This window comes from Macaca fascicularis, chromosome 11, assembly GCF_037993035.2.
Source record: "Macaca fascicularis isolate 582-1 chromosome 11, T2T-MFA8v1.1".
Classification (NCBI taxonomy): domain Eukaryota; kingdom Metazoa; phylum Chordata; class Mammalia; order Primates; family Cercopithecidae; genus Macaca; species Macaca fascicularis.
This window is the reverse complement of record NC_088385.1, coordinates 82,221,104-82,241,862: the sequence shown is the minus strand read 5'-3', so window position 1 is coordinate 82,241,862 and position 20,759 is coordinate 82,221,104. Positions and strand designations below refer to the sequence as shown.

Sequence of the window (20,759 nt, the reverse complement as noted above, 5' to 3'; positions counted from 1 at the left end):
TACATATGTTATAGTGTGTCGGAAAGTAAACATCTGAAAACCAATACTCATACTTCCTCAGAGCAGGTGTGTCCAACATTTTGGCTTCCCTGGTCCACATTGAAAGAATTGTCTTAGGCCACACATAAAATACGTTAACACTAAGGATAGCTGATGATCTAGTAAAAAAAATCGCAAAAGAATTCATAATGTTTTAAGAAAGTTTACAAATGTGTGTTGGGCTGCATTCAAAGTTGTCCTGGGCCTCATGCAGCCTGCAGGCCACAGGTTGGACAAGATTGCCTTAGAGTTTTCTTAGTGAATCCCACAGATTATACATAAATACAACATAGAAAATAAACATATCAGACCTTTAGAATATCTCCCCACTACTTCCTTTCCCCTAAGGTAACCACTATTAAAAAAATTTGCTTCTGTATATATCTCTCTATCTCTGTATATACAAACATACACACATTTAACTCTAAGTTTGGCTGTTTTAAATGGGTAGTTTGTGATCTTTCTTCCTTTGCACGATTGTGATCATATCATATATAATATTATTGGCCTTCAACTTTCAGTTTTCATGTAGAGAAAGAGTTCCATATTAACGTAACTAGATTTGCTTAATTTTTACAAGGTCTACATAGTATTCCACAGCATGGATAGCCTATAATAAATATAATCATTTCACCATTAATAGACCTTTAGATTGTTTCCCATTTGCAAACAATGTCCCATGGACTATACTTCAACCTGATATATTTTACATATAGTTCACATACCTCATCCTTACTACATAGCAGTCATTATTTTAAGAGTATTTTATGTATTATTTCACTGAATGTTCCAATAACCCTAGGAGGTATGTATTATTATTATTATTTCTGTTTGCCCAGAGGAAGTAACTAAAACACCAAGAGGTTAAGGAGTTTAAGTGTATTAAATGTCTCATAGATAGTAAATTGTGGAGCCTGGATTTAAACTCATGAAATCTAATTCCCAGCTCCAAGTTCATAAGCATTTTACTTCTAACAGCTATGTGCAAATAACTTGTAATAGCTCCAGATTCTTTTATTCAACTATGAATAAAAATCCTAATTGAAAAGAGAGGCTAAAGTTTCAAGAAGCAGTTAATGAGATATTTAATGAAATATGTCAAGATAAGGTTGATAAATGTGCTTTGAGAGGGCAAAAATTTTTTGTAAGCCATTAGTCTTTGTTTAGCTAGAAAAGCTGAATCCACATTCTAATTTGTACTCTCTTATAGGTAACAGGAAGATTTTAAGATTTTATTTCAATATATTTCCCTAGAATATGTCTAACTATGGGCCTTTTCTCATTAATTGTGCTTAGCATTTGGTGGACTCCATTAAAAAATAATTTTAAAAGGAAGGTATAATCATAACTCTCATACATGTGTCAATGATTTTACGTGATTAATTAATGAGGGAACTACTAAGATATTATCTTTGGATTAAGAATCCAAAGAATTCTCAAGATTATAGGCTGTATAGAAGTGCTGAAATCCATTCACAAATAAATATAAAAACTGGGTCTTATCCACAGGGCAATCGTCAATTACATTTCATCAGACACAATAAATTTGCATTTCTATGAGCAAAATTAGTTACATTACAATCACTTTTCTACAATTTAAAAATTGTAAATTGCCTAGCTCAAAGACAATTATAGAAAACATAATTGCTATGTGTGAGATAAACAGTGCACACAATATTGTATTTCACAATTTTCCCTGACATTTATCTTAATCTAAAAACTTATGTCTTTCTTCCGTTCTAGAAAATCTGCTTCTATTATTTCTTAATTTTCTCCCTTTTATTTTGGTTTTTAGTTCCACACCATTTGTAAGATTTAGGAACTTTGCATTCTATTCTCTCTTTTAATTTTTGCTTTGTGCTTTTACACATTAATTTATTTATTCATCCATGCAATACATGGGAATATCTCAATAAGCTGAAGGATATAAAGTTGCATATGAAAAATTTCATTATTGAAGTAAAAAATATTCATGACACTTGTTAACACAGTAATGAAGGCTTTGGAAGACTTGCAACAGGGGAGACACCTGAGGCTCAACTCCAAACACAGGAAGGATAAGTGGGGATTTATAGCCATGGAGGAGGATGAGGGGGTCAATGAATAAAAAATTATTGAGGAGACATCAAGTTTGACGGGATTCTTGCTACACTGATCTAAAGGATTCTTGCTGAAGACAGGTCAGTGTAGCCAGGTCAGGCCAGGTAGATCTCAAGGTTGGGGGATGAAGATTTTGATCAGATATTCAGAGTAATCAGGTATCGAGGGTGGGAGACTTTCCTTAAACTGGGCAAGGTGGGACTTTCGTGAAAACTGGGTGATGCAGGCCATAGGACAGGGCCTAAATCCCAGGTCTAGTCAGAGAGGGCTCAGGAAAGTCTGACTAAAGTTTGGTTAAGTAGAGAGTCTTTGTTAGGCCCCTCTTGTATTTGTATCTGTCTCTCTTTCTCTTTCTTTTTGAGATAGGGACTTGCTCTGTTCCCCAGGCTAGAATGCAGTGGTGTGATTGTGGTTCACTGCAGTCTCAAACTCCTGGGCTCAACTGATCCTCCTTTGTTAGCCTCCATAGTAGCTGGGATTACAGGTGTGCACCACCGCACCCAGCTAATTCTTTTATTTTTTTGTAGAGACAGGGTCTTACCATATTGCCAAAGCTGGTCACAAACTCCTGGACTCAAGTGATCCTCCCACCTCAGCCTCCCAAAGTGTTGGTATTACAGGTGTGAGCCACCATGCCCAACACCTCTCTTCTTATTTGACAACGCATTTCATGCAATTTAACCTATTAAATAAATCTAATTAGTTTTAACTTTAAAAAAAAAAAGTAAAGGAAAAAATTCTTTGAGATAGTCTAGGGTTCTGGGAAATTTCAAGTTCAGCTCAAAATTAAGATTTCATTTAGAATTCGATCTTGGAAAAGCAATGTCATAAAAAATCTCAGAAGGTTTGAACACTTGACTAAATAAGATCTTAGACAGCTATGAAACAATACTTAAGCAATCTATTTAACCAATATGACAAAAGATTTTAAAAGTAACTATGGGGGTAACATAATTTTTTTTTAAAGACCTTAGCTCTTTTAAAAGTGAGAATACGTGGTTTTCTTAAATAATCAGGAAAATAATCAAGTTTATATAAAGCACAGGAAATCATGTTAAGATATACAATCTTTTTATTCTAAGTTGATTACTTGAAAAGCAAAAAATCCCCACAACTTTTGGCAATTTCTTATTAAGAGCGGACCAGTAACCCAAGTAAATGTTGTCATTTTTACAGAGAAAAAATCAAATTCTAGTTTTACATCCCTGTACTTTTAATTTTAAATGTCATTGAAGGTTTTCTAAAAAGCCATTATAAATACAACCATCTGGTCTTAGCCAGCTTTGACCATGCAACATAAAATTTTCTTTTCACAAGCCTTTTCAAACTTTCTATATCCATATTTCTATATTTGTTGAAGGCCGAAAGAGTGAGGGTCATGATCAACTCAGTATACCACTGGAGGCTATATGAGTAAACTGCAAACTGTTCTCATGAAAGTGGGTTGTTGGCAAACTGACAAACTGCGTCTGCTGCCCAGAAGGAATGCTGAGGGCAGTCATGACCCAGGCACAAGTGTTTTTTGTGATTAGTTACATCTGAAGCCTATTAATAATAATATGAATCTGTGATCAATTATGCAGCTGGCCAATTGTTACCTCCTCCTCCCTGCTCATTTCATGCAACAAATATGAAGGGCTGTGGAAGCTCAGGGTGGCTGCCCTTGCTCACTAGAGGCAGGGAGACCTCTTCTTCCTCCTCATGTTACCCTTCCTTTAAAACAGTTTCTTTTAAGTTTTCGTTTCTGCATTTGTCCTCCTTTGTTCAGTCTTGTAATGACGGTCTCAAGTAGTAACAGTAGTAACTGTTGTAGTGATGGTCTCAAGTAGTAACTGTGGCAGTCTGCCACATATATTCTAAATTTTCTTCTTTCTCATCCTGACCAGTCATTTTAAGATAAAATTACTTTCTCCTTCTCTTGACAAAAACACATCCTACATTCCTTGTAAACTTTTCATACAAAGTGTTTCTATACATTAGTACCCTTGATTTCACAGAGAAAAACTAGAAAGTAAATAACTGTGAATTATTTGTCATATACCAGCATTCTATAGTAGATTAGCAAATTTTATGAATATACCATCTCACCAGCTTTTATAGGTATTTGCTACTTCATAGTATTAAAAACTAAAAAGTGTGCAAGCTTAAACTTATGCTTAAAAATGAATGTTTCAGCAGTTTATCTCACTTAGAAATTATCAATGAGTATCTATGAATTTAATCTAACATAACTTTATCAGTTACGAAAAAGATTTTGGAAACTATTTTTTAGTAAGACATAACACTAAACAAAGCTACCTAGCATCTCAGGTTATTTCCTTATTAACTATTCTTATGGCGCATACATATTACGTAAACATAAAAGAATGACAACAGCAAAAATACTAAAAAGGGTTAAATGCACAATTGTTGTTTTATTGCTTCATTTGATACATATGAAGTAATAGATATCAAGAAATTCATTTTTACTGCATCTTTATTTGTACATGTGTTCTTAGGCTGAATTTATAATTTTTATCATCTTAAATATCTTGTAGCTATCACAAGTTTATTTGACTTAGTAAACCCAAGTAGAATAAAAATATATGCTTGTATGATAATTAATTCTGATAACTCAGAAGACACAGCTGTGTTTTATTAAACCAACATTACTAAATTAGTCTTATCTGGCAAAGATTCACCCAAGTCAAGTGAATCTGAAAAGAATGTGGATTAGTTTGTATTTTTCTGAGAGTTTGAGGAATGTTTAATTTATATAAGCCTTATTTAGCTCTAAGGCAATTTTAATAGAACTCCTTTAAGAGATTTTATAAATTAAATTTGTAATATGATCTCAAGGTAAGAAAGTATCACATATACATAACATACATACGTATATACACACAGAGAGACATATATAGAGATCTTATAGGTTCATTCTAAAATTTTAGCCACAAGTCAACTGAAACACAATAGTAGAAAACTCACTGATTTACATAAAATACTTGGAATTATGTTTTTGACAGAGGTAACAAGTTAAGGTGATCTGCTCAATATGAGGGCTAATGCTTTTTACCATTATTTGTGGAAAAGTCTTTAAGGCTTTCTTTGTCTTGATATGCAATCTCATGGAGACTGTGAACTACTTTTTAGGTGAAAGACTGTGGGAACATCAAATAGTTGTTTAGATGTTTCCAAAGCCTGTCTGGGTGGATCAAATATTTCCAATTTATTTGAAATATTTGTTTCCAATTTATTTTTCCTTTTTAGTCTGTTTCCCATTTATTTTTCTTTTTTAGTCTCAGGTAGTTGCTTCTGAGGGTTCCTGAGTTTCTTGAAAGCCTCTAATGGGGGCAGGGGATCTAAAGTTCTAGTGACTGTAGAGGCTGGTGTGAACAGAAGGATGAAGGAGGTAGGGGGTTGAAGGTGGACATATCAAGGGAACTGAAGGGAAGATCAAAGGTGGTACAAGGAGGAAGGAGGAGCAGAGATGATGGGAAGGGAGGGGTCTTAGAGGAGCTAGTTTGCAGAGATTTGAAGTTTCCCAAAGAAGCCACTGAAGTTCCAAATTATCCTTAGTTAAATTCACACCAACAAAAAAGGAAGTAGATAGAGTTGGTGGAGTATAGAGTTACCAGGGGCTCAAAAACGGGACAGGGGTTAGTAAACTGAGAAGCTCCCAGGAAAGCAGCAGAATCAAATGGGGACCACAAGGAGACCTCATAAGAAGCCAAGACAAATGTCCAGCCTAGGACTCAGGAAATGAATCTCCCCACAAAACAAAGAGTCAGGAAGAAAGACTTTCAGTCCAGGATTGAGAAGTGAATCCCCACTTGAAAGAAAGAATAGGAAATAAATTTTAAGCCTAGAAGGGGCCTCTCAGACAAAGAAGCCTAAAACTCGAATTCAGCTTGAGAGAGTATACAGAAGCTTAAAAATCAAAAATCTATCCTCACCATGCTTCAGCAGACTGTCATCTGAAGCAGTGGCTCATGAGTCAGATTCACCAATGGATCCCTAATCATTCAGGAGTGAAGACAAAGTCTTCAAAGGTGTGCACTTGGGGTCCTGGGTGAGAGGTTTGGAGATCCAATGATGAATCTGCTACTATCGGAGTCACAGCAGTACCATAACTGTTAAAGGAAAAATTGTTCATGACACTTGTTAACACAGAGGAGGACTTTATTTAGGGCTTTTGTGGTAAGTGGTAAGACTATCATGTTAGAGAAGAGAGAATGGGCTCAATTCCAAATACAGCAGGGATAAGTGGGGATTTTATACCCATGGAACAGAGTGAGGAGGTCAGTGCATGGAAAATTACTAAAAGGAGACATCAAGGGTAGGGGGATTCTTGCTAAACTGACTACAAAGATTCTTGCTGAAGGCAGGCCAGACTGATTAGACATCAAGGGCAACAGATGCTGTCTAAACTGGGCTAGCTGTGATTTGTGATAAAACCGGGCAACGTAAGCTTTAGGACAGGGCCCAAGGTCAATCTCTATTCAAGAAGAAGGCTCAGAGTCTTCGTCAAAATACACATAACACTGATTTTGGAAACTGAACAAATTTAAGTAACGAGTTGTTACTTAGTCACAATGTGACTAAGGAAGAGTAAAGGAAAACACTATTAAGAGACTAGAGAATATTATTATTCTATTTACTTTCCAATATATATTGATAAATGAAATAGGCCTACATTTTTTCCCTTTTTCTCCTTGTTATGTTTATCACATTTGGAGATTTAAGTTATTCTAGATTTCTAAAATGAATTGAATCTTCCATTTTTTAAACACACAGAAACACATTAATATCACTGGAAATATCTGTTCTTTGAAGATTATTCAGAATTAACTTTATTGTTACCTAGGATTGAGGCCTATTTAAAGAATAAATCTTCAACATCTTGCTACTGTCTTCCAAAGCACTGCTGTTAGGGTTTTCTCTTTCTGGATTTACTTTGCAACTTACATTTTGCTAGAAAAACACTTGATTTCATCTGGATACCTAATATTATTAACATGGTTGGACATAGTATTGTCTTACACTTCTTGTAATCTCATCTCTATCTGTGGTTATAATTCTTTTTCTCACTACTAAAATAATTTGTTTTCTTTTTATCCCCTGAGACTTATCAGGAATGTGTCTATTTTTTTTCTAGTTCTTGCAAATAAGAATGCTGTTTTACTAGAAAAAATTATTTTTCATTACTTTTACCTATACAGCTATTCTCTCAGTCTTTCTTTTCTTTGAATTTTTTAGTTCACTTATTGTCAGTCAGTTTATGTAAAATGACATTCACAGTAAATTGCCTTTTCCTTTATTTATGTCATGTGTTTTGATATTGTGCCCATATTTTGGGGAAATTTTGTTTTTTGTTCTTGATCTGAAGATAATTTGAAGAATGTTCCTCAAGTCCTAAGTAGTTAAGATTCTATCAACCAACACTTTTTGTTCTTTCTAGTTTTATTAAATTTTAGTCAGAAATTTGGCCTGTAAAATTTCTACTTAAGCTTTTCCTTATGAGCATAAAACAAAGATGTTTTTCATGGATATTAGAATCCCTTATTGACAGGATATACAATTATTGATTTTGTCCAATTTTATTCATTGTTATGTATAACTTACTTTTCAAATCCATTTTATAAGATTTTAAAAGAAGTATAGAAAATATCCTATAATTATCTTGTTTTAAAAAATATTTCTTTGTATTTTTAGGAAATTTTACTTGATATATTTTCTATTTTGGCCAGTGCAAAGGCCTTTATTTTATCTTCATGGATTATACCTTTTTTTTCCCCAATACGTAGTATTTCTTTTTATCTTTAGTCTTCATTTCTATATTATTTTATAATATTGTTTCTCTTTTTTAAATTGGAAGTTTCATAATATATTTTTATTCATCTTTTTATTTTCAATTGCTTCAGGTATATATTTTTGCAAATTATTGATAAGGAAATTAAATTCACTCATATTTATCATAACTTATATTTAGTTTATTTTAAAATATTATTTTATGTTTACAGTCTTTAAAAGTCATTTCCTATTTTTCTCTCTATATTGTGGGCTTGATAAAGTTTCTTTTTATTGCTCACTTCTCTTTTGCAAACCTGGAAGTTCAACTAACTTTTGCCATCTGCTAGCCACCAACATCAAATCATTATGATAATCTTTATGATTATCTTAACTACCTTTAACTTCAATTATCATATTTAAAATTACATATGATTATTAAATAACAAAAAGACATATATATACACATATATATATATATATATAATTATGCTCACTTCCATTTTGATGTTTCGTTTGCCCATTTCATCCCATCATACACAAAGATCAGACTTCAGGAATGCTAGCCCTAATACATAAAATACGTTATTTTACTGAGGATCGTGTTTTAAATTTTTTTAGTTGCAATTACATTTTTTTTGCTGTATATATTTTTTGTTTCATGAATGCTTTATCACTTACTTATTATCTCCAGTAAAATTATCAACATGCATTAACGAACATTTTGTTTTAAAAATAAATTATTTTTTGAACAGATATCTAATACTTTATAAAAACAAAACCACATAAAATCATTGAGAAGTCATGTTGTCTTGCTCTCCACCATCCTATTTCCCCTAGGGCTTCTATATGTAACTAATTAATTCCTGTGGATCTGTCCATTATTTTTCATTCAAATATACATTATTTTTAATTTTCTTATATAAAACGTATCATAATATACCTTGCTTTTCCAAGATCCATGAGATATTGTCTTGTTAGTGTAAAGAATGTTCTCTGTCGGGCGTGGTGGCTCACGCCTGTAATCCCAGCACTTTGGGAGGCTGACGCGGGCAGATCACGAGGTCAGGAGATTGAGACCATCCTGGCTAACACAGTGAAACCCCATCTCTACTAAAAAAATACAAAAAAAATTAGCTGGGCGTGGTGGCGGGCGCCTGTAGTCCCAGCTACTCCGGAGGCTGAGGCAGGAGAATGGCATGAACCCAGGAGGCGAAGGTTGCAGTGAGCTGAGATGGCGCCACTGCACTCCAGCCTGGGCGAGAGAGCGAGACTCTCTCCAAAAAAAAAAAGCTTTCTCATTCTTTTTTTTCCCCACAGGTGTATGGTATTCTTTTATGTGGATGAACCACATTTACTTTAGTTAACCCTCAGGGCTGTAAATTAGAGTATTTTTGCAATAATTTGTTAATATTAAATGATGGTACAATGAATAACCGTATAGGAATACCATTTCCTTCTTGTGTGGTAGGTCCTTAGGATGGATACCAGAAATGGCATCAAAGAGCCAAAGAGTAAATACATCTGTAATGTAGTAGGTATTGTCAGATTCTTCTCTACAAGGACTGTATCATTTTGCTTGCACACCAGTAGTACATGGAGTAGGCATGGTCTTTGACTTTGACACAAAATCCAGAAGCAATTTTTAAAAACTGATTAGTCAGCTACACAAAAATGTTAAAAAGTCTGAATAGCAAAAAATACATAAGTAGATTAAAAAAAACCTGACAAACTGGGAAAATAATTACAACTCATATCACAGATGAATGGCTCATTTCCCAAATAAATAATGGGAGAAAAAAAGTAAAAAAAACTGATTAAAAAAAACTGATTAAAAAAACTGATTAAAAAAAATCATTAAAGGATACTAACAGATCCTTATTCACATGAAAGGATGCATAGCTTTGCTTATAATAAGAATATAAAATTCCAAAGTTCACAATACTTTTATTGTCTTGTCTGTGGGGAATTGTTGACTTAGCTGGAGTTTATATAGATGTACGGATGAAGCAAATTACCTTTTTCAAATGACTACCCAGATCTATCAACACCAATTTAAAAGTCTATCGATAGCTCACAGATTTGAGATGTTACTTTTGTCATATACTAAATTCCCTTACATATTTGGGTTATTTCTGAACTCTACATCTTTCCAATGGTATATCTTTTAACATACTAGTACTATATTATTTTACTTATTGAGGCTTTATCATATGCTATAAAATCTAATATGTTCAATAACCCTCATTTTTCAAAATATCCTGGCTATGCTTATTTTATTTTTAAAACAATCTAAATGTCCATCAATAAAGAAACAGGTAAAAAATGTAGTATATTTAAGGGATAAATATCATAGCACATAAAACTGAATTAACTAGATTTGTATCTATGAATAAATCTCAAATGTATAATTTTGAATGAAAAACCAAGTAACATGATAAATTCTACATAATGCCACTTATAGAAATATAAGACAGAAACCTCCAAACATTATGTTTTTGGTCTAGATCATCACATATATATTTGAAACCTTAAAAAATGTATTAGAATGACTCATATCAAACTCATAAAGGTCACTGTCTCTGGGGATGGAGAAAGGGAACATGACTGAAGTGGCTGTTAAAAAATGTTAACATTGACTGTACTGTTTTTTCTTTTTTAAAAAAAGGAGGAAGATTTATTTGTAATATTAAATTAAAAATTGATATTACATATAAAACTACAGCCCATTATCTGGTACATGAGGGGAGTCTAAGTCTTGAGCCTTCTCCTAGTACTACAATGTCAGGTTAGAATTAGGAATCACTCAGCCCCAGAACAGCCCAGAAAAAGAAGGGAGGGATTCTGTGCTTCTAGCATCCAAGAATGTAAGAAAGTTAAAGCAAAAAGAGGACGAAGCTAAGGCACAATCTTCTAATATTACAAACCTATAAAAATGGTGAATAAAATGTTTAGTTTGAATCCTATGAAGTTGCTTGTGTTTTCTAGGTCAAAAATGGTTGAAGAGCAATTCATATAGTTCAATCCTTGTATGATAAAGGCTTTTTTTTTTTTTTTTTTTTTTTTTGAGACGGAGTCTCACTGTTGCCCAGGCTGGAGTACAGTGGTGTGATCTCAGCTCACTGCAACCTCCGCCTCCCGGGTTCAAGCGATTCTTCTGCCTCAGCCTTCCAAGTAGCTGAGATTACAGGCGCGTGCCACAACGCTTGGCAATTTTTGTATTTTTAGTAGGGACAGGGTTTCACCATATTGGCCAGGCTGGTCAGAACTCCTGACCTCAAGTGATCCGCCCGCCTTGGCCTCCCGAAGTGCTGGGATTACAGGCATGAGTCAACGTGCCCGGCCTTTTTTTTTTTTTTTTTTTTTTTTTAAATCCACAGCTGAGCTCAAAGGAAAGAAAGGTAATACTCAGGTGCCAGAAATGAAGAGAAAAGTTAAAAGTCAAAGTGGTAAACTCATGTGCCTAATCTAAGGAAAGGAAACATCAGATCAGATATAAATGCCACCAATGTAGGAAGAGAAAATGTAGCTATAAAGCCACCTAAGACAAGTTCTGGGACTGAAGTATTTGTGGAAAAATTAGGATGCCGACTTCTTCCTAAATGAAGCAGACCAGCAAATCCTTCCCAGAAGTCTGAGGAAGTGACAGAAAGTCAGATGGAAAAAAGTCATGTTATGTGAGAAATCAGTTCTAGATCTATACTATGCATACAGGTGGACACTATACTTAAATTGCCTATATATGCTGACAATACCCAAACAAATTATAAACATCAAAACTTAACACATTATAAATATAAAAACAATTATAAATATAAAACTGTAACAGGGGAGTAAGGCAAAAGCTAATAAAAACTAGTCTGTAGCAATATTTATTTTTCCACTATTTGGACAACATGGAACTCTTTCTCACACACACATAATCTCTGCTGAAAATGAGCATAGGATAGAAAATTATAAACATGACAGAGGCTCATAGCTAAAATAAGAGAAATGGCACCCAAAGAAACTAAAATAATAAAACACTAAAAATATTTTATGAAAATATAAAATAATTTATGTTTAAAATGATTAAATAAGTGAGTGTAAAAACCAAAATCACAAGAGAAAACAGAACAGTGGGGGAATATGAGCAAATTTTATAAAATAGTCTAGAAATTTTAAAAAATCAATTGGCCAGTTAAATATATCACACAAATCCGAAGAGAAAACTGGTGACTGAACAGTAGTTCTAAAGCAATGACTCGGAAGGAAAACAGAAAAAAAGATGGACTATAGAGAGAAAATGGAGAGCTGTGGAGAAAAGGATGAAAAAGTCAGATATACAACTAATAGGAGTTCAAGACAGGGAGACTAGAGAGCATGGGGAAGGGGCAACATTCTATGAAATAATGCTGAAGAATTTTAGTCTTAACAATGGACATGGATACAGAGATTCAAGAAGAAAAGTTCTGAACAAAATAAATAAAAATAAATGCATGCTTAGTACCAGTATGGGGTAAAACTACAGAACAGCAAATATAAAATATTTAAAGTAGCTGGAGAGAAAAGATAAATCATCTTTAAAAGAGCAAAAGACTAGTGGATCTCAAACTTTAGTACACTTCAGAATCATCTGGAGGACTTATTAAAATACAGACTACTGGGTTTCAAAACCAGGATTTCTGATTCAGTAAGTCTGGGATAGGTCCTAAGAACTTTAATTTCTAACAAGTTCACAGGTGATTCTGATTCTGTTGTTGCTGGTATAGGAACCATACTGTGGGAACTTCTGAGTTCAGCTAACAAAAGAAACCTCAAAAGCAACAGTGGGAGACAGAAGATAGCGCTGACAGAGAACAATATCATTCAAGAGTGTGAAGTAAAGATTATTTTACATATAGAAATATTAAGTTTACTATTCACACTCCCTTGCTGAATGAGCTATTAAAAGATGTATTTTAGGCACAAGGAAACTGATTCCAGAAAGTGGTAATGCAATACAAGAAGTAATGGTTAGCTAGGATAAATAATTATAACGGGCCAGGTGCGAGCCTGGGCAACATGGCAAAACCCTGCCTCTACAAAAAATACAAAAATCAGCTGGGCATGGTGGTGAGCACCTGTAGTCCCAGCTACTTAGGTGATTGAGATGGGAGGATCACTTGAGCCCCAGGGGTAAAGGCTGCAGTGAGCTGAGATCACACCACTGCACTCCAGCCTGGGCAGCAGAATGAGATCCTGTCTCAAAAAAAAATTGAAAAAAAAAAATGAAATAATAATGCTAAGCAACACATTCTTAAGCAATGACTCAAAAAATAAATCACACGGCCGGGCGCGGTGGCTCAAGCCTGTAATCCCAGCACTTTGGGAGGCCGAGACGGGCGGATCACGAGGTCAGGAGATTGAGACCATCCTGGCTAACACGGTGAAACCCCGTCTCTACTAAAAATACAAAAAAAATTAGCCAGGCGAGGTGGCGGGCGCCTGTACTCCGAACTACTCAGGAGGCTGAGGCAGGAGAATGGCGTGAACCCTGGAGGCGGGGCTTGCAGTGAGCTGAGATGGCGCCACTGCACTCCAGCCTGGGCAACAGAGCCAGACTCCGTCTCAAAAAAAAAAAAAATAAAATAAATCACAAAAGAAAATACCTTGGGAAAAATGAAAATGAAAACACAACTATTCAAACATATGGAATGTACAAAAGACAGCACTAAGAGGAAAATGTAAGAGTGTAAGAGCTTACATTTTTTAAAAAAGATGAAAGACTCCAAATCGACAGCCTAACTGTACACCATAGGTAAGTAGAAGAGGAAAATTGAATGAAACCCAAAGTTACTAGAGGAAAGAAATAATAAAGATTGAAGCAGAGATAAATAAAATAGAGAACAGAAAAACAACAGAGAAAATCAGCAGAACTATGAGCTGGTTCTTCAAAAAGATCAGCAAAAATGATACACGTTTAGCAAGACTGAGTAAGAAATAAAGACAGAAGACTTATTCTTGGAAACATACAACCTACCAAAAGGTAGTAACGAAGAAACAGAAAATCTAAACAGACCTATAGCTAGTAAAAAGATTGAATAAAAACAATAAAATTATTAAAATAATAATACATTTATAAAATAATAATAAAAATCAGTAATACAAATCTCCCAACAAAGAAAAGCCCAGAACCAGATGGAGTCATTGGTGAATTCTAATAGGAGTTCAAGGCATATATTTAAAGAATTAACATCAATTCTCAAACTCTTCCCCAAAAATGAAGAGGGGGGAACATTTATTAACTCATTCTATGAAGCCAGCATCACCCTGATACGAAAGCCAGAAAAAGATACCATAAGAAAACTATAGGCCAATATCTTTTATGAATATTAATATAAAAATCTTCAACAAAAACAAAAAGCTGAATTTAACAGCACATTAAAAAGAGCTGAATTTAACAGCACATTGAAAGAATTATACATGATAACCCAGTGGAATTTACTCCTTGGTGCAGGAATGGTTTGACATATAAAAATTAACCATTGTGATAGAATACATTAACAAAGCGAAGAAAAATAGCCACACCATCATCTTATACGTAGACAACCCTAAAGATTCCACACACAAAATAGAACCAATAAATAAATTCAGAAAAGTAGCAGGTTACAAAATCAACATACAAAAATTAGTTGCTTTTCAATACGTTAATAACAAACAATATGAAAGGGAATTAGGTAAACCACTCCATCACAATAGCATCAGAAAGAATAAAATATTTAGGAATAAACTTAGCCAAAGAGGGAAAAACATATATGCTAAAAACAACAAAATACTACTGAAAGAAATTAAGGTGGATACTAGAAAGTGAAAAGACATCCTGTGTTAATGTACTGGAATACTTTATATTGTTAAGACAGCCATTCTATCCAAAGTGTTACAAATCAATGAAACCCATATCAAAATCCCAATAATGTATTTTTTTTTGCAAAAATACAAAAATACATCCCAAAATTCATAAAAAATCTGAAAGGACCCTGAATGGCCAAAATAATCTTGAAGAAGATGAAAAAAGTTGGAGAATGCACACTTCCTAATTTCAAAACTTACCAGTATTCTACAGTAATTGTTGTGGAACTATTAATAGCATACAGACATATTAGACTAATAGAAACGAATAGAGGGCCCCAAAATAAACACCAGTATATATGGTCAAATGATTTTTAACAAGGGTGGCAAGACCATTTTATGGGGAAAATAACAATCTTTCCAGCAAATGAAGTTAGGAAAAATGGATATCCACATGCAAAAGAATAAACTGGACCCTTACCTTATACAATATACAAAACTTAACTCAAAGACCTAAAACTATAAAACCTTTAAAAAGCACAGGGGAAAAGCTTCATGACACTGAATTTGGCAATGATTTCTTGGATACGATACAAAAAATACACACAATAACAACAAAAAATGATAAATTATACTTCATTGACGTTAAAAACTTTTGTTCATCAAAGGATATTATTGATACAGTGAAAAGGCAACTTACAAAATGGGAGAAAATACTTTCAAATCATATATCTGAAAAAGATTAATAACCAGAATCTATGAAAATTCCTATAACTCGACAACAAAAAAATATAAAAAGTTGGCCAAAAAGTGTGCAAAGGACTTGAATAGCTTTTCAAGGAAGAGAAAAACTTGGTCAAGGAGCAAATAAAAAGACACTCAATATCAGTAATCATTAGGGAAATGCAGATAAAAAATACAGTGTGGTATCACTTCATACCTGCTAGATGGTTATCATTAGGAAAAAAAGAGGAGTAAGAAAAATAAAACAGAAAATAACAAGTGTTATCAAGGATGTGGAGAAATTGAACCATTGAACATTCTTCGTGGGAATGTAAAATGGTGCAGCCACTATGGAAAATAGAATGGCGGTTCTTTGAAAAATTGAACCTAGAATTATCATATGATACAGCAATTCCAGTTCTGGGTATATACCCAGAAACAGCAAAAGCAGGAACTGTAGCAGATAAATGTACACCCATGTCTATAGCAGTATTATTCACAATAGCCAAATAAGGGAAGCAATCTAAATATCCACTGACAGGTGAATTGATAAACAAAATATGGTATATACACACAGTAGAATATTATTCAGCTGTAAAAAGACAGGAAATCCTGACACATGCTACAACATGGGTGAACTTTATGGACATTTTACCAAATGAAATAAGCTAGTAACAAAGACACATATTGTACAATTCCACTTATATTTGGTACCTTAAGAAGTAAAATTAATAGGGATAGAAAGTAGAATGGTGATAGAGGCCTGGGAGGAGGGGAAATGAGAATAAAGTAATTATTTGATGGGTATGGTGTCTCAGTTCAGGAAGATGAAAAAATTTTGGAGATGGGTGGTGGTAACAGGCGCACAACAATGCGAATGTACTTAATGCCACTGAACTATACACTTAAAAATGGTTAAAATGGTAAATGTTATGTCCTGTATATTGTAATACAATTTTTTAAAAACAACAATTATTTTGGTATTTAAAAGCAGGGTAGAACAAAAGTACTACATGACAATAGCATGAATAAGGATGGAAAGTATTCAGAATTTGTGTTCTAAGATCTTATTAATATTTGGGTGGAGTTTACAGATGCTAACTTTTGGAATTTATAAATACATATATTAAAATACTAAAAATAACCAATAAAATAATTAAAAAAAAAAGATGTCCAAATATGCTAAAGAAACGTTTTAAATAGGCCATATTATTACGATAGACTATACTATTTACAGTTAATATTTATGTCTTAATAAAATACATGGGAAAAATATACATTAACTTTAAGAAAGAAGAAAAGGGTAAACATTTAGGGTGGGACTTTAACCTATACATCAAATACTATTCCTTTAAAAATGTCCATATTTAAAAATATTGATTGTGGGTATACAGGTATATTATTTTATATACCTTATGTTTGAAATATTATATAATTTTTAGAGATGAGATAGAAAACCTATGAAAAGTTGTATTAGAAAGTATTATGTGTTTATTAATTTTCAGGATTAAGGGTAATCTTCAAATTGGGAAGAAACAGAATTAGTCACAAAAAAATAGAAAATTAGCTGAAACTCCCAAATATCCCCAAACTCTATAATTAAATTCAAAAGATAAAGAATTGGCTTAGAAAAAAGTGTCTTCCGCAGATAGAACCAAGTGCTAGCATATTTCTACAAGAAAGCATATAATCTGACACAGAAATGATGACAATATGAAAGGTAAAGGAAATGAACGAGAAAGAACTAAAGTATGTCCTATCAAAATAGTATCTTAAAATTAACATTAAAACAAATTACCATTTTTATAATTTATCATTTAGCAAATAATTGAACATGTCCAAGTCAGTAAGGATGTGGTGAAAACAGAACATTTATACACAGCTGGTATATGCTAAATTTGGCACAGCCCGTTAGCATAGCAATTGCTGTGTGTTAAATAAATAAAAAATATCGTACCCTTAATTTATTTATCCCATTTCTGAAATTTGTGCTAAGAACTAATGCTGAAGGAAGAAAAGACATGTCTAGGAAAGTAGTCCTTGCTATATAATTTATAACATAAACTTGAAGCTTCTAATTCCCTAAGAGAACAGTAATACTTGCTGGATTTTCAGTCATTTTAATGACAGTCATGAAAACTCCATAGCAACCAGGGAATAGTTGATGAGCTGTTAAATGACTATAGGGTGTAAAAGAGCGGGAAAGCAAGAACAGCATTGTAAGGTAAGGCAAAATCAGGGTCAAGACTAGGGTGAGGAAACTGAGAGACTTCCTTAGGAGCCAAATTTGGAATGGGCACCAAAAATAAAAATAAAATAAAAACCAATAATCAAGATAAATATTTTTAAAAGGCAAAGCTAATGTGACATCTGTGATGGAAAAAGCTAAAAATTTCAAATACAAATAGGTTCTCGGCCGGGCGCGGTGGCTCAAGCCTGTAATCCCAGCACTTCGGGAGGCCGAGACGGGTGGATCACGAGGTCAGAAGATCGAGACCATCCTGGCTAACACGGTGAAACCCCGTCTCTACTAAAAAAAATACAAAAAACTAGCCGGGCGAGGTGGCGGGCGCCTGTAGTCCCAGCTACTCGGGAGGCTGAGGCAGGAGAATGGCGTAAACCCGGGAGGCGGAGCTTGCAGTGAGCTGAGATCCGGCCACTGCACTCCAGCCTGGGTGACAGAGCGAGACTCCATCTCAAAAAAAAAAAAAAAACAAAAACAAAAACAAATAGGTTCTCATCTTGATTTGCACCACCCTGAGAGTGTCGCACTTGCTTTTCCCTTATCCAGACCCAAGGTTCCTGTCTTTGTTAAATTTTTTAACATTTCTTTATCACTGATATTGATATTTTTGCACTGATTTTTAATTTTTAAAAACCCGTTGCATTAAAATATCATTTTCTTGCATTGGCGCCCCCTTAAAATCTGCACTGCAGGCCAGTGCCTCTATCACCCTAGTCCCGGCCCTGTGCAATATTATGGTAATAAGTATGTGTTTGAGTGTCCGCAGTTTTTCTCTGTATAAACTTCACGTGTACTTTAAAATCCAAGCTAAAAGTGCGGTTCTCCGCGATCCTTCGGCCTCAGAGCAGTGGCCCCAACTTCCCGAGGCCGAGGGAGGCGTTGTGGCAACGGTCGTGGAAGGTTCGGGAAACCGCCTTCCGGCCTCACCATGAAGCGCAAGTTAGACCCTCGGGGAATGACGTCGCCCCGCAGCTCATTGTGGAGGTTCACGTACTCGTTGATAAAGTCTACGTCCTCTTCGTGTGGCAAAAATGTCGCGTTCAAACTAGAACCTAGTAGCAGTAGCCACAGCTCACAGAGCCGCAGCTTCAAAACGCCCCCTACTGCCAGGGGGAGGGATTGTGCGCTCCACTCCCGGGCGAAGGACCTTGGGGCCTCCATGGTCCACCGGCCGCGGACAGGCCAGTGCGCACGCGCTGGCCGTCCCAGTGACCTGCCAATCTACGGGGGACGCAGGCGAGCCTTGTCCCGCCTCCCGGAGGGAGAAAGGGAGCGGGGAGGAGGAAAAACAAAGGAGGGAGGAGGGAGAAAAGAGGAGGGAGGAGAGAGGAGGGAGAGGATACTGAGGAGGGGAGAGTGGGGAGGGGAGGGGGAGAGGAGGGGAAAACTAGACCTGCAGAGTGAAGAAGGCTGGCAATAGATGTCTGACGAACTAAAGAAAGCTTGCGCTACGTGAGTAAGCGCTTTTCACTAAACCAATGTAGTGAAATGTTATCCCTAATTGATTTCTGACACCGAATGATATGTCGTCATTCATGAGTCATCAGTTTGTATGGTAAATGCCAATTACTGAGTAACGGATCTGAGGAACTGTCTAATTGTGCCAGGTGAAATGATTTTTCTGCGATACAGATACAAATTCAATTAATTTTTTTTCTGCATTACCTATTGAGTTGGAAATTTGATGCAGGGCCAGCCCTTTATTTTCCTCAGGGACAGAATGGAATAAAGAAATGTTGCTAGTTCTTAAGGCCAAAGAAGTTCTTAAGGCCAACTTAATCGATGAGATTTTTTTCAGTTTTTAAATGAACCTTTGTGGGAAACCACAAAATAAATGGGAGTGAAGGGAGAGTAGGGATCACCAAACTCTCCAAAGGTTAAAACATTTCTACTTCTTCTCTCATCAGCACAATTCAGACAGCCTAGAATATCAAGATTCATCTTTTTCAGTAATTGTGGCATTCACAGTAAGAAAAAACTGTTCTCTTTTTTTTCCAGACAAAATTGGCTGATATCTAGCTGATTTTGGCCTGATCTATTTACCTCCAAACATTTTCCTCAAAAACAAAACATAACAAAACCAACTTGTTTTGAAGACTTTAAATTCTAAGCGTGGAAAAAAAGCACATATTTGTTTTGGAATACACGTTTGCATATTACATATTGTGCTTAATGCATTAAGCAGATATGGAAAATTGACATTAAGAGAAAATTTTACTACAAAACATTGTAACAGGTTAGCCAAACATTTATAAAAAGAAAAATGCTTTCAAAAATCGTGATGCACACAATTGAAAAACAGTGGACCTATGTAAGATGGTTTCATTCATGCCCTTGAATACTTACTATTTTGCAGTGTATTAAGTGATTGAAAAAGATTAGTAGACAAGACACAGATTCAGCTTTTAAGCAGCTTACAGTTTAGTGAATTAGCAATCAGGTAGTATTTATAACATGTGATAAATACAAAGCCAAAATTCTATTGCATCATGTGAGGGACGATTAGTACTCTTGTGGAGGACCAGGGAAGCCTTTCTGGAAAATGTATACAGAAACTGAAACAGACAAGTGTAAGATAGCATTCTAAACAAAAGGAAAAGCACGTAATGTGCCTAAGGAGAGAGGAAGATCCTAAAGGCTAAAGTATTTTGGTATGGCTAGAACCTATTTAAGGGTGAAGGTGGCAAGTGCTGAAAAATGCAATTCGTTTATTATGGTGGTACTGTTGTTAGACTGCAAACAATGCTAAAGAAAAAATATAAATAGAATAATGCAATCTTAGATTTGGAAGAAATTTTAGCCATGATTACTAGCCTCATGTGTTAGGCATACTCTCTGGAACATCACTGACAGGTGATCATCACATCCTTTTCTTAAACAATTACACCAACAGGAAGTCACCATTTCCTGGGAAGCCCATTCCACTGCTAGACATCTCATTCAATAAATATTTCCTTGGTACCTCTTGTGTGTCACAGCCCAGCTAAAGGTTCAAATGCTGAACAAACTAGACATGGAGTCTTTCCACAGGAAGCTTTTAGTTAAAGGTGATACAGCTGAATCATCAATAGTT

General features: G+C 34.9%; 1 protein-coding gene across 1 annotated transcript in view; it reads right to left on the bottom strand.

The window, feature by feature from the left end:
* GLIPR1L2 (GLIPR1 like 2) overlaps nt 1-18,847 on the bottom strand; it is a 43,011-nt gene extending 24,164 nt beyond the window's left edge. The window contains exon 1 of the mRNA XM_065524584.2: nt 18,614-18,847. Coding sequence (XP_065380656.1) covers nt 18,614-18,847 — 234 coding nt within the window. The remainder of the gene's footprint in view (nt 1-18,613) is intronic.
* Between the last annotated feature and the right edge of the window lie 1,912 nt (nt 18,848-20,759).